Genomic DNA, 12,871 nt, shown 5'->3' on the forward strand with positions numbered 1-12,871 from the left:
AAATATATATTTCTTTGGAACCATCTCCACATACAACTATATTATTGGTCTTTTAAGTTATTCCTTGGAAAGAATGAATAGGAACTTATTTTGCAGCTGTCCTAGAAAATCTAGCTGCTTCAGCATCTATAGTTTTATTTTTATCAGTTGTTTTGTCACTATAGCTGTATAAATATTTGGTACTTGTTTCCTAGCACGGCCACAATCGCGGCCATCGGGTGTAATTTTTAGTGGCCTGCGACGCGACCAACGCGATGCCCCCGATTTTTCCATTGAAATGCATTGAAAACAGTGAAAATCGCGTTGGTCGGGTCGTATGCAGCAAAAAATGCTTAAATGGTCCACACGCGATGGCCGCGATTTCCCCATAGGGAACAATGTTAAATGCCTCAATTTACCCGCGATGACCGCGATTTCCCATAGGAAACAATGTTAAATGGGTCAATTTACCCAAATCATCATAGGGAACAATGGTAAATGGGACAGAAACCCCAAAAAACACCCCTGAACATTGACATGTCCCCCCAAAAGTATTTCACACCACCCCGCGATCAACGTGAACCCGAAGCGTGGTGAGCGCAGCGAGCCCGCGAGGGGCGGCGGTACGCGTCCTCCGACCTTTTTTATACCCCCACTATCCACGTCGGCGTGGAGTTGAGAATAGAATAGTGTGGCGAGCGCAGCGAGCCACCGAGCCCGAAGCATGGCGAGGGGACGCGGATACCTTCACAGGTAAACGCGTCCCTTCGCGGGCTTCACAGGTATCCGCGTCCCCTCGCGGGGCTCGCTGCGCTCGCCACGCTTCGGGCTCGCCACACTATTCTATTCTCAACTCCACGCCGACATGGATAGTGGGGGTATGAAACGGTCGGAGGACGCGTACCGCCGCCCCTCGCGGGCTCGCAGCGCTCGCCACGCTTCGGGTTCATGTTGATCGCGGGGTGGCGTAAACTACTTTTGGGGGGACATTTCAATGTTCAGGGGTGTTTTTGGGCCATTTACCATTGTTCCTATGATAATTTGGTTAAATTGAGCCATTTCACATTGTTTCCTATGGGAAATCGTGGTCATCGCGGGTAAATTGAGGCATTTAACATTGTTCTCTATGGGGAAATCGCGGGCATCGCGTCTGGCCCATCGCACCCGATTTTTTAGTGCATGCGATGGCCACGATGCCCACGATTTTACACCCGATGACCACGATCATGATCGTTGTGGCCGTGCTAGGAAACAAGTACCAAATATTTTTTGCAATTTATGTTGTTTGTGATGTTATGTGTTTGTCTGTTAAATGTGTTTTAGATGGGTATGACTATTCAGCAGCACTGCCAATTATCGGAGGGCTGCACAATCACACAGTTCACAGTGTGCATGCATGAGCCCTACATGTGGCCACAGCTAACGACCACAAAAAAAATGCAGGGGGGTCAGGCCGTTGGGAGGGAGGGCCTCTGATGTCAGCAGTGGCCTCGATATCCCCAGAGCCATTGCAGTGCTGAGTAAGTCTAGATTTACATGGCACTGCACATGAGGGGTTTGGAGGGGGGAATAATTATTGAGAGAATTTGAATGAATCCCCCCATTTGCACTGCTGCAATGGCATTCGCTGCCATGCACATGGGTGGGAATTCAGTGTGGCGGGACAGCGGCTAATTGGTCACTGGGATGCAATCAGGTCTAAATCAGCCCCCATGTTTAATTTTCCATTTGTGGAATCCAAAGTTTATTTTTAATTTAGTTTAAGGTTATATATGGGTAAGGGATGTTTAAACTCACTGATCTAAGTTGCAGTGTAAGAATAAAGCCGAAAATATTTACCATGCACAGAATCAAAATAACTACCCCAAATCTAACTCTCTCTCTGCACATGTTCCATTATCCCCACAGGTGGTGCAGCATGGTTTTGTCCATCTTCGAACTTTACAGCCTTGATAACAGGTCTGAATCAGGACTGTAGTTTGGTATTTAATTGTTTTTCACCAGGATTTCAGATCACTATCCCCGGGGTGGTGAACTGAAATACGCAAATGTGTTGCTGATCTGACCATAAGGAGTAAAAAAATGTGTGTAAAAAAAAATATATCAATTGAATATTACCCTATGATCGGCCATCATTTTATGGAAATTGGGTGCGATATAACAATTGAATAACATCCACTGTGTAGAAACTGTTTTACTAGGAGTAGCCATTTTGTGGGAGTCATCTGTAAAGACTGTGACTCAGTATGCTCAAGTTACAGCTAAAGAGTACAAGTATATTAGGTGGACACTGTAGTGAATTTACTCAATATTCTCACATACTACAAAGGCTACCAAATATTCCTATGTCATTAGCTAGCACAACTTTCATGAAAGCCACACATGTTCTTACATTTGCTTTACTTACAGAGTATACCCCCTTAAAGAAGTGGAATCTTCTTTCACCCTGAATAAAATATCCCTCTAGTATTAGAATAAAATTGTATAGTATTATTCCACAAAATGCAATTCAGCCCAACGCCTTATTCAACTTGAAAGTTTATAGTCAATGTTTTCTAAGTGTCTTGCTGTAACCTATCCATAATTAGGTTTATGATGAGAATGAAAATGGTGGTCAACTTTTTTGTAATGCAAGCTGATATGCAGGTTCTATACATGCTGGGACACACAGTGGCAAATGTAAGAAAGGGGTTTCAAATGTTCAGTTTTAGAGCCATTGTTGCCAGCTCATGAATGATACATAATGAGCATGTCACAAGCTATAGTCTGCACCATAGTCCAGTTTATTTACTAATGCATAATGTAATCAGACCCAATAATCATGCTAGCCCACTGATCAGATTATCTCTCTGGTGTGATGTTTGAGTACTCAGAAAGACACATATACACACGGTAGGAAAGTCTGCTGCCACTGAGCATGTGCACAGCTCCTGTCTACCCTTTATACTGTATATAATGGACACTGCCCATGCTGTGGGAATGGAGGTTTCTGGGCAACTGAAAACCCTACCCAATCCCTTTATGTTTGCTTATCACACCCCACAGATTACAGGGAGTAGTCTGCAGTATGTATTGGTTTGCTTCCCATTATAGGGGTAACAAAAAAATGAATTAACTGTATTTAATGTACATCACATTTAAAATTAAAATTTAACTTAATATTTGCTTTTAAAACTAACATTTGTATATACTTCAGTGTCAAGTAAGTATTTCATGTACTAAAATATTTAGATGTTAATTCATAATTAAAGAACCATCTGAATGTATTTGCTGACATTATGGCTATTATTATAAAAAGTAGATTTTCCATAGGATGTGGTTTGCCCTGGGTGGATCATGGTCATTGTTGTGGCAGGAGATGCACCATCACGTGCTTTTCTGTAAGCAACATTTATCTTTACAAACATTTGGATGTGGGTGGTAACAGCAGATATACGAGGAGCGGTACAAGACACCAGAGTGTCCTTCAGCTACAAAAACATACTCGAGCATGGGAAGTTCTTGTTATGCCGTACAGAACCAAATATGCTTAAATTAAAGTAATATGCACTTACATGCAAACAAAAGCATTTATTAAAAAAAAAATTCAATAAAAATAATGGCACTCCCAACAACCCCTACAATCAGTAGTTATATAAAACATGATGGCAAAATGAACTATAATAAGAAAACTAGGCAAGTTTAAAATAATGATTGGATCCAAACTGGAGTGTGTTTGGGTGATTCCACAAGTTTTAATGAGACTGAGGTTTGGAGTTGGCCTGGGTCACTCCAAGATTCTGCTATTACTTTGTCTGAAGCTATTGTGCTTGCTATCATGTTGGAAAGTGAAAATCCTCTCCATCTTCAGATTTCTTACAGTGGCCAAAAGGTTTTCTGCTAAAATATCTATTTTTTTTATGTCCTGTGTCATGAATACCACCCCATGTTCCGGAGGCAGAGAAGTAGCCCCCAAGCATGATGCTGCCACCACTATGCTCTAGAGTAATGATGGTGGTCTTTAGGTGATGAGCTGTGTTGTCTTTGCACCAAATAGAAATTTTAGAATACTGGGGCCATGAGGTGTATATCACTTTTTTACCGTGTGGTCTTAAAATATATTTTAATGACTGACAATGTACTGTAACTTATGCTTCAGCAAAAGCAAGCACAGTGTAGTGTCCTCAAACACTACCCTTCCTGGCGCTTAATATACCAGATTAAATTGTAATGATCAGTAATACAGTTAATAACCAAATCAAATGTTGCTCTGAGCTGAAGGTCCCAGAGCTGCACCGCTTAACAATGGGAGCGCCAGCATGACGACTGGCATGCCTGTGCTGGGAAGACCGCTGGCCTTGATCTTAGGGGGTGTAGTAAAGTGGAAATCAGTCCCTGCTGTTTGATTGGCATCTCCGAACTAGTGGTGCCACTGGGATCCTTAGTGCGCCGGGTAACACTTAGATAGTTTCTGGTGCCTGGGGTGCTTGCTGATGTAGTTGGGAGTATAGTTGGTAGTGGAGGAGGTAGTGTCAATGCATTTCATCCCCTAACATGGAGGACTTTAAAAAATATTATTCAGAATTGTTTTATTATGTGCATATATATATATATATATGTATATATACATATATATATATATAGGTGACAATTGTAAGATGGCGCCCTTTTTTATGACCTCAATAATTGGGTCAATAGTGCCTTGTGTTCAAACGTTAAAACAAGTAAAGTAAAGTCCAAAGTTTATAAACATTTATTAAAAAAGTCTCTTGTTCCACAACAGTGTAAGTGGCGTTTCCAGACTTATTAAAAAGGTTCACGATATTCCTTTTATTTCAGGATAGCAAACAGAATGTTCCCAACGCGTTTCGTCCCTACGTGGGACTTCATCAGGGGTTCGCTATGAACATATAAAAATACATTTCAGATAAACATTTACGGTAATTGCTACGTACATTAAAAATTCTTTAAAAAATTATGTTCTTCAGACTTAACTTTACATTTTGTTGAATGATAATTATTAGTCAGGCTTGTTCTCTCAGTACATTACACAGAGAGATCAAAACATGGAGGTGAAAACAGGTGAAGGAAAAACAGGTGAAAAATGGAAAAAATAGGAAACAAAATCATAATTCAAGGTGTCCAATTACATACCGGATGTCATTATAATCAAATCCAACGATTTTGGTAGGGGAAGTGTCTACAATGAGTTGGTTTATTTGTTAGGTCCTTATAAAGAATTTGTTCGAGGGTACCTAGTGAAAACAGTACATTGATATGAGGGGAAATAATACAAATTACCCTCCAATTCCTAAATCCATATCTATTTTGGATTTTTATTTATAATTTGTTATAAATCGGTGTGGAAATTTAAATTACTTACTCTATCGCTTTTTTCACTCATAGCACCTTGATAAAAAAAGCCCACGGGCTTTTGAAACGTCGGTACACTACACCGCTTGCCTCCTGTCGTTCTTCTGAGTGCCGCCGCATCCCCAAGCACCTTCTATATACAGAGCATCACTGCCCTGCACGGAAGGCACCGGAGCCATTGAGCCAGATACAGCTTTTTGCTATATTGACAGAGCGGAGTGCCACCACAGCATCTTGTATATATATATATATATATATATATATATATATATATATATATATATACAGTATATATATAATTTGATGTGGGTGGTCCGGCAGTACAGAGACTGGTATACAGTAGTTTTACAACATTTTTATAAGTCAAAAAGTGGAACATATTATTAAGTTATACGATTAGATATTTTGAACTTGCTAGATTACGGTTTTGATTTCCTTTATGAGAGCAAGCATTTCTTCTTATTGATTTATTGTTAAAATCTACATAAATTAATTTATTCATCGTCTCAGATGCAGTGATCTAACTCTTTTCCATTATTCTTCAGCAAAGGCACAAAGATTGTGGAGGGGAGCTAGACACTCAGAAGAAGCAATCCTTGGCATGGCAAACTTTTTTTTGCATGTAATCATTGCTACCTGCGTGATAAAAAAATTAGGGGTGTGGTTTGTAGAGTCAGCATATCCTGCAAGGTCATGTCCCTTGTAGCTATTTTCTATGAGCATAGGCTCCTTCAGCTTACAGAAATATACCTAGTACCACCAACCTCCCTCTTGGTGCCCCCCTGTAGTATTGATACCATGGCTATATTACAAATCTCTAAAAATGTATTCTTGTTTTATACTGTTTTCTTTGGAACAGGTCTTCCTATGGGGCCACTGGATGGCAGCTGTACTTATTTTGAAATGTATTAAAACTATGTAATTGTACACAAGTGGATTCCAATCAATTAGCCAGGAAACCACTGAAGATAACAGATTGCATCAGGGTTTATTCAGGTGAATCTTAGCAAAGGGTTGAAATGTTAATGTCATTGATGATTTTCTAATCTTTATTTGCATTTAAAACCAATTATTGACCACTCACCAATACAGAATAGCTTGCCTTAAAGAGTGGTATGTATATCAGGATAAATATATTAAAATTTGCCAACAGAAAAAAATATTTTTTTTACAGCCACTCTATATACATCATCACTATTAAATTATTAACAAGACAGAAATATCGGTAAGTAGGTGTGAAAACGAGCTACAATGTTATGGGGTCTACGTACGAGGAGATGTGCTGAGCATTCTGCTAGATCGCTCAGCACACATCACTGCACAGCGATGTGTCAGCACTGTATGCTGAGAGATCTGTCAGTTCCAGTGTTCTCTGGTGAGAACACTGGCCCTGCCCGGTGATTAACTCGATTTATCCAGCATGCTGGATATTAATCGCCAGGCGATAGCTATCGCTATGACCCCTACACACGGAGTGATGTAGGGGCATTTTCTAAGTGATAATGGGCCAGATGCACTAAGCTTCGAAAGTGATAAAATGTAGAGTGATACACAACCAGCCAATCAGCTCCTGTCTGACATTTTTCAAACACGGTCTGTGACATGACAGGTAGGAGCTGATTGGATAGTTGGTTATCACTCTCCATTTTATCACTTTTTGAAGCTTGATGCATCTGGCCCCTAGTGAGATCATTTAGAAAATGCCCTGAAATATCCTTGAGTGTAGGTTCCATTAGTGTTCAAGCAGGCGCCTCTTAGGTGTCATTAATTTAATTGGCAAAGTTCATCAGTTTACTGTGGAGCCAGTTTAAATATAAAATATTGCTTAATTCTCAAGCTATGAATTTCATTTTCATTAACTTTTTCTATCCTAAAAAAACAATAGATAATTTCCTGTAATATTATGTGGACATTGACATCATTTCTGTGACTTCTAATCGACAGCTGAATGAAAGGGAAACATAAACAACAATATATATCATTGATCTTTATATGGACAGGTTCCACTGCAGTGCAGATGTCTGTCTTACTAAGGCAGATGTCAGATCAGGGAAGGGGGGAAATGAAAACATATTTTACTTTCTCATATTTCTACTTCATCATCCACTTTGGATGATGTATGTGTGCCCCACACCTGTGTCTGTACTCAAAGATTGATGATCTCGATGAGAGATTCCTTCTCCTCTCTTTTCAGCTGTCAAGATCAAAACAGAATTAATGGACATTTTTGTGCAAAGAACATATATTCAGAACACTGACATTCAGAATGTTAACATGATCTGAATATCTACAGTACATTTCAACATCCCATCCATGTTGGCATCCTGGTGCCCCCCCCCCCCCCCCCCCTCATTTGTGACCTCTATATCATGTGTGGGGAAACACATATACGAAGCAACATAACCTTCACAGGAGTACATACTTGGCATGGAATAACTAATGTTTTATAGGCTATTTTGTGAGATATTTGTAGGAATGTAACTGCTAATAGGTGAATTTGCACTGACACATACTGTATAAAAGTAAACATTTCACAGTTCAATTAGCAATGTTTCATCAGTTTGCATTATATTTTTTTCCCAATGAAGTCAATAAACATTATTTGTGAATTTTAATTTTTTGGTACATTTGTTCCTGAGCAGTAAACAATGGTTTCCAGACTTTTTTAAATTGCGGTGCCCTATAGTATCATCAATTTTATACGGCACCACTGGCCCAAGTTTCCTATTAAGAAATGCATAATTACAGCATTAAAGTAAATTGTGCTTGCTTGCCATACTTAAGTTCAGTTATGCTGTAGTGGACAGGGTTGAGCTTCTATCTCTTTGTCCACATTTTTTATGATTGGCAGCCACTATAACTGGTATATCCTATCGCATTGATGATAAAGGATTTTTCACCAACCTGTCCCAAACTGGATCCTGCAAGTCCCTTGCAACATCTGGTTTGGGACTAATGCAGTAAAGTGTTGTTTGCTGAGAACATGTTTCTAAACAATTATTATTTTTCCTTTTATTTTTTAATCTGATTTAATTCTGGAAACTGGAAAAATATATCTGTGAAATGATTTTAAAATGAATATACTGTAGTAAGCGTCTGGGAAAAAAGCCACCATATGTGCAATCAATGGAAATGTCTACCCTCGTAGAGTCTCTTTGCAAGTCGCCCTTTGGTCGAGGTGGCTTGCTCTGCTACCGCTGTGCTAGCCAAAGTTTACAATTCCAAATAATAGGCCACATGGATAGTAGAGCAAGAAAATTTGGGAAAATGTTGAGAAAAAAATCCACTGTCATATCGACCTTTCTTATCTGTGGACCATAAGCACTCTCTACCATTTATCTGTCAACCTTTTGTCCTTGTCGACCTAATGTTTGTTGATTATATAGTGTACATATGTGACGTCAACCTATTGCCTGTCAAGCTAGACTCATAATAAAAAATAAAAAAACACAAAATATTGAACTGAATATGTAATAGCCAAATGATGAATAGTTACTATGGCAAGTATTCAATGCCGGGGGCGAGCGGTGACAGCTAACAGGGCTGCCTGCTCCCAGTCACCTCTCCCAGTGTTCAACTGACCCCCCCTAATATGCTGATTCAAAACGGAGCAAGGGGGAATCTGCATATTTTGCTGCCGAAGCAGCAAAACCCGCTGTGAAATGCAGCTGATTCGCTACATTAGCCGTGGGTTTCGCTGTTAGGGGCAATGTGACAGCGAGGATTCACCCGAAATGTTGAATAGGGCGATTGGCCGGCGAGGGGGTTAAACAGCGAGGATCGGTGGATTTCTGCAATTCTCACAGTTTAACCCCCTCTCCGGCCGCGGCGACCCGCATTGAATACGGACCATTGTCTTTAGCGGATGCTTGCACCTAAGTTGTGACAATGGAATTCCGAACTTCAGAGGTTTGGAGGCCAAGTTAGTTCTGGTACATAAAAAAGCCCCTCCCTAAATAATGATGGGTACTCCACACAAATAAGCACCTGAAAACTTAGTTCACATTTTTTAATAACATGGCACAATTTACATAACACAAGTCTTCGCTGATGAGGAACATGCTGAAGATCGAGTCGCTTTATTTTTATGTTTTTTTTTCCTTTCAGTTCTTTTTTTCCTCTTTACATATGATCTAAAAAGGAATTTCTTACATACAGAATAAACAGCAAAAGGTTTGTATATAACAATTTCTTTACAATACTGAAAGCTACCACTACTGTTCCAGTGTACATATTCTTCTGGGAGGATTTGCTCCTTAAAAAACACTGCACAACATCTGGAGTTCACAAAATCTGAAGCTCACAACTAAACCTTCAGTTGACTACTAAAATAGATCTCTTCTTATTAGAAACAACTGTCTGGAGTTTTATTCATTGTTTTGCTTTTGCCAAAACAGGATAACAACTTAAGATATCACTTTAATACACTAGAAGACCAAAGAACTATGTTTATTTCATATATATAATTTACAACCCAGTAAACCAAATATGTAAGGTATTCTTCAGGTATAGTCATATCCTTTCCAATCAAGTAGATATAAACAAGTATTTAGGCTAAATAGTAGATCATGAGCTGGACCTCAGATATAAATAGCCTAGGTGACTTACGCTCTAAGTGATTCGTTTGGCATTAAGCAAACATGCCTACCACAATATGCCAAAACTATCCACACTTAGCCATTTCCTATTCCCTTGACCTGGATTTTACGGACATGCTACTTTCATGTTGGACATGTTATTCCAGCCCTATATGGTGGGATGATGTCTCGTAATTGGAAACATATTTGTTATCTGTTTTAAAAATGGCGAGTACGGCATACCCAGAATACAGGTGGATGAATAAAATAGGACAATAGGCAATGCAAACTGAGTTTCTCAGGGACAATAAGACTTTAGTTATTGTAAGAGTGGGAAATGCTCCATTTTTTGTTGTAACGGCTTTATGCTTAAAGCCTCCAAAATAAATTGCATAGTTGAGGGGATTTAGTTGTCTCTAATAAAATACACAACACAGTATGAGCAGACTGTGTTTTTAAATAGTAAGGTTGTAAACTGCACAGTTTAAGAAGTATTATTGTATTATGTTATGTCTATTTACATTTGTACACAGTAAAGCTTTCATCCTATCCTTTTGCATATATGAACCATTACCCAATGAAGCAAATAGTTTTTACACAAATATTTACATTTTCTTGCTATATCATAAGTCTGATACAGTCCAAATAGATGTAATGAATTATTTCCTTCAGTTCCAACCAAATGCTTTACATTAGTAAAATAAATCAGTGGACGACAAATATCTGAATTGTCTAAAAGGTCTGGAAATTTGCAACATATAATATACAAAAAAGTGAAAATCATTGCTCTTGGAGACTTTACATTTGTACAAAGATTGTATCTCAAGTCTTGCACTGATTTAAGTCTAACCAGACTATTTGTCCAAAAGATCTTTTTAAGCATTATCTTTATCGCGCTTCAATATCTTTGAGCGTGTGAGAAGGAGGTCTGTCTCTTATCTCTGTGGTCAATGGCGTAGTCCTCCTGGGAGAACCTGGTCGCCCTCCCAAAGTAGAAATAAGTGGAGGTGGGGCACTTAGTGCTGCTGCTGGGGGAGTCTTATTAAGCAGTCCATTTTGATGTCCTGCTGTGGGACTAACCCTGGGATAGTGCATGCTGGGAATTCCAGGAGTGATTAAACTTGGATGAGGAAGGTGGCCATCCAGTGCAGCTGGATGAACTCCATGTAGACGAGCATGTTCATAGTCCTCTCGAAGCATGTGTAATCTTTCCCTCTCTTCCATTTGGCTTACTCTCTCATGATCCCTGCGTGGGTCAACAGAAAGATGATGATGGTGATGATGGTTGTAGTCATGGGGTTCTCTGTCTCTGAATGACCTTTCCGTTTCATATAACCTTGGTGTGGTAAGACGATGAAGTGGATCATTTCTTAACAAGAAATCTCTTCCAAGGGGATCTCGCCTATGAATATCTAGTCCTCTATATGGATCTCTTAGTGGATCTCGCATAGGATCCCAATGAAATGATGGATAAGGGAACCGTTCACCCCCTGGAATAGGGCTTATGCCCATAAAAGGATTCATCATGCGAGTCCTGTCTAGACCACCAATATTGTTCATTGGATGCATCCCTGTTACACCCACTGCCATTGGCATGGATGCTAAATGACTTGGATGAACATTTGCAGTAGATATTGGAGGATGTTGTTCAGAGGACCTATGGATAGGAGGACCTTCAGTCATTAATACATCATGATCTTCCTTTCTTTCCTCTTTTACTTTAACATCATTATTTTTCTTCTGATTATCATAAGTGTCATTTTTTCGGTCATTATCTCTATTAGAAGTGCTATTAGGTCTGCTGCTCTCCATCACTGGTGGCCTGACGTAAGGTGAAGGAACCCTTGATAGTTGTTTAGCTTCCTCCACCACTCTACTTTCATGTACATTACTTTCCTTCTCAGTTATGTGGTTATCTTTTGCTTTGTGGTCGTCCATGTTAGCTTCTTTCCACGAATCAGCATGATCCCTTTCACGGTCCTTTGACTTTTCTTTATCCCGTACCTCGTTATTTATGTGACTTCTCTGTTCAGATAAACTGCGGTTATGTCCTAAAGAATTTACTTGGCTTATAGGTGCTGGTGATGGGTGACTTGAGTGTCTCTTATCCGTACTTTCCCTAAAAAATACAATCATTGTAATGTAAAATATATATAATAATAGGTCATTGAAATTACCATTGTAATTAATATACTCCCAGCTGCCCCCAACATTCACTAAAACACTGCTGCCATTCGGATCCCGTTACCTGGGTTCTCTATGCCCACTGATGTACAGAATCTGGCACAGGAAGTTGCACTACATGACACTTAAACCCCTTTTACACCAAAAATCCCGGATCCGACCCGGCATTTGGAAGAAGTATCCAAGCCGGGTCGGATCTGGGATTTATACCGTTTACACTGTGGTGCTCACCCGCAGTGTAGACGGAGGTGGCGCTTGGAGATTACATCATCTCCAAGTGCCAGGACCGCGATCATCCCTGCCGGGACCGCTGATCGCTGTGCTGGGGGCAGCCCAGCACCAAGGTAAGCTGCTGGGCTTCCCCCAGCCAAGTGCACCCCCCAGCCATCGTCCGGGAGGTGAATGGATGCTGCGCAGAGTATAGCAGACAGCAGCGAAAGCTGTCTGTGCCTACCCGTCCAACCTGCGGACGCTGCGGTCCACAGGTTGCATGTCCCCCATTGATGTAAATGTGAGCTGGGTCAGATGACCGGGCGTACCCATTTACACTGCCCTCTACCCAGGTCCTAGCCGTGTTCTACCCAGGTCAGGGTAGAAGTCCTGTGTAAAGGGACATGGCGTGTCCCATTTACACCGCCGCTAACCCGGGTCTGACTCGGCGAAGACCCGGGGTTTTGCGGTGGTGTAAAAAGGGTATAAATTACAATCTATAGCCACATCCCTCTAAGCACAGCCTGGAAAACAGTTGGATTAACTTTTGAACTGTAGTAGTTTGGGAT

At 40.3% G+C, this 12,871-nt stretch overlaps 1 protein-coding gene across 6 annotated transcripts in view; it reads right to left on the minus strand.

Moving 5' to 3' along the window:
• Positions 1-9,314: 9,314 nt before the first annotated feature.
• Positions 9,315-12,871, minus strand: part of AUTS2 (activator of transcription and developmental regulator AUTS2) — a 1,267,464-nt gene continuing 1,263,907 nt past the window's right edge. For all 6 annotated transcript variants that reach the window (XM_083174084.1, XM_083174087.1, XM_083174085.1 and 3 more), the window contains one exon: positions 9,315-12,027. In XM_083174084.1, coding sequence (XP_083030210.1) covers positions 10,797-12,027 — 1,231 coding nt within the window. In that variant the 3' untranslated portion in view covers positions 9,315-10,796. The remainder of the gene's footprint in view (positions 12,028-12,871) is intronic.

Source organism: Crinia signifera, chromosome 2 (genome assembly GCF_055691185.1).
Source record: "Crinia signifera chromosome 2, ASM5569118v1, whole genome shotgun sequence".
Classification (NCBI taxonomy): domain Eukaryota; kingdom Metazoa; phylum Chordata; class Amphibia; order Anura; family Myobatrachidae; genus Crinia; species Crinia signifera.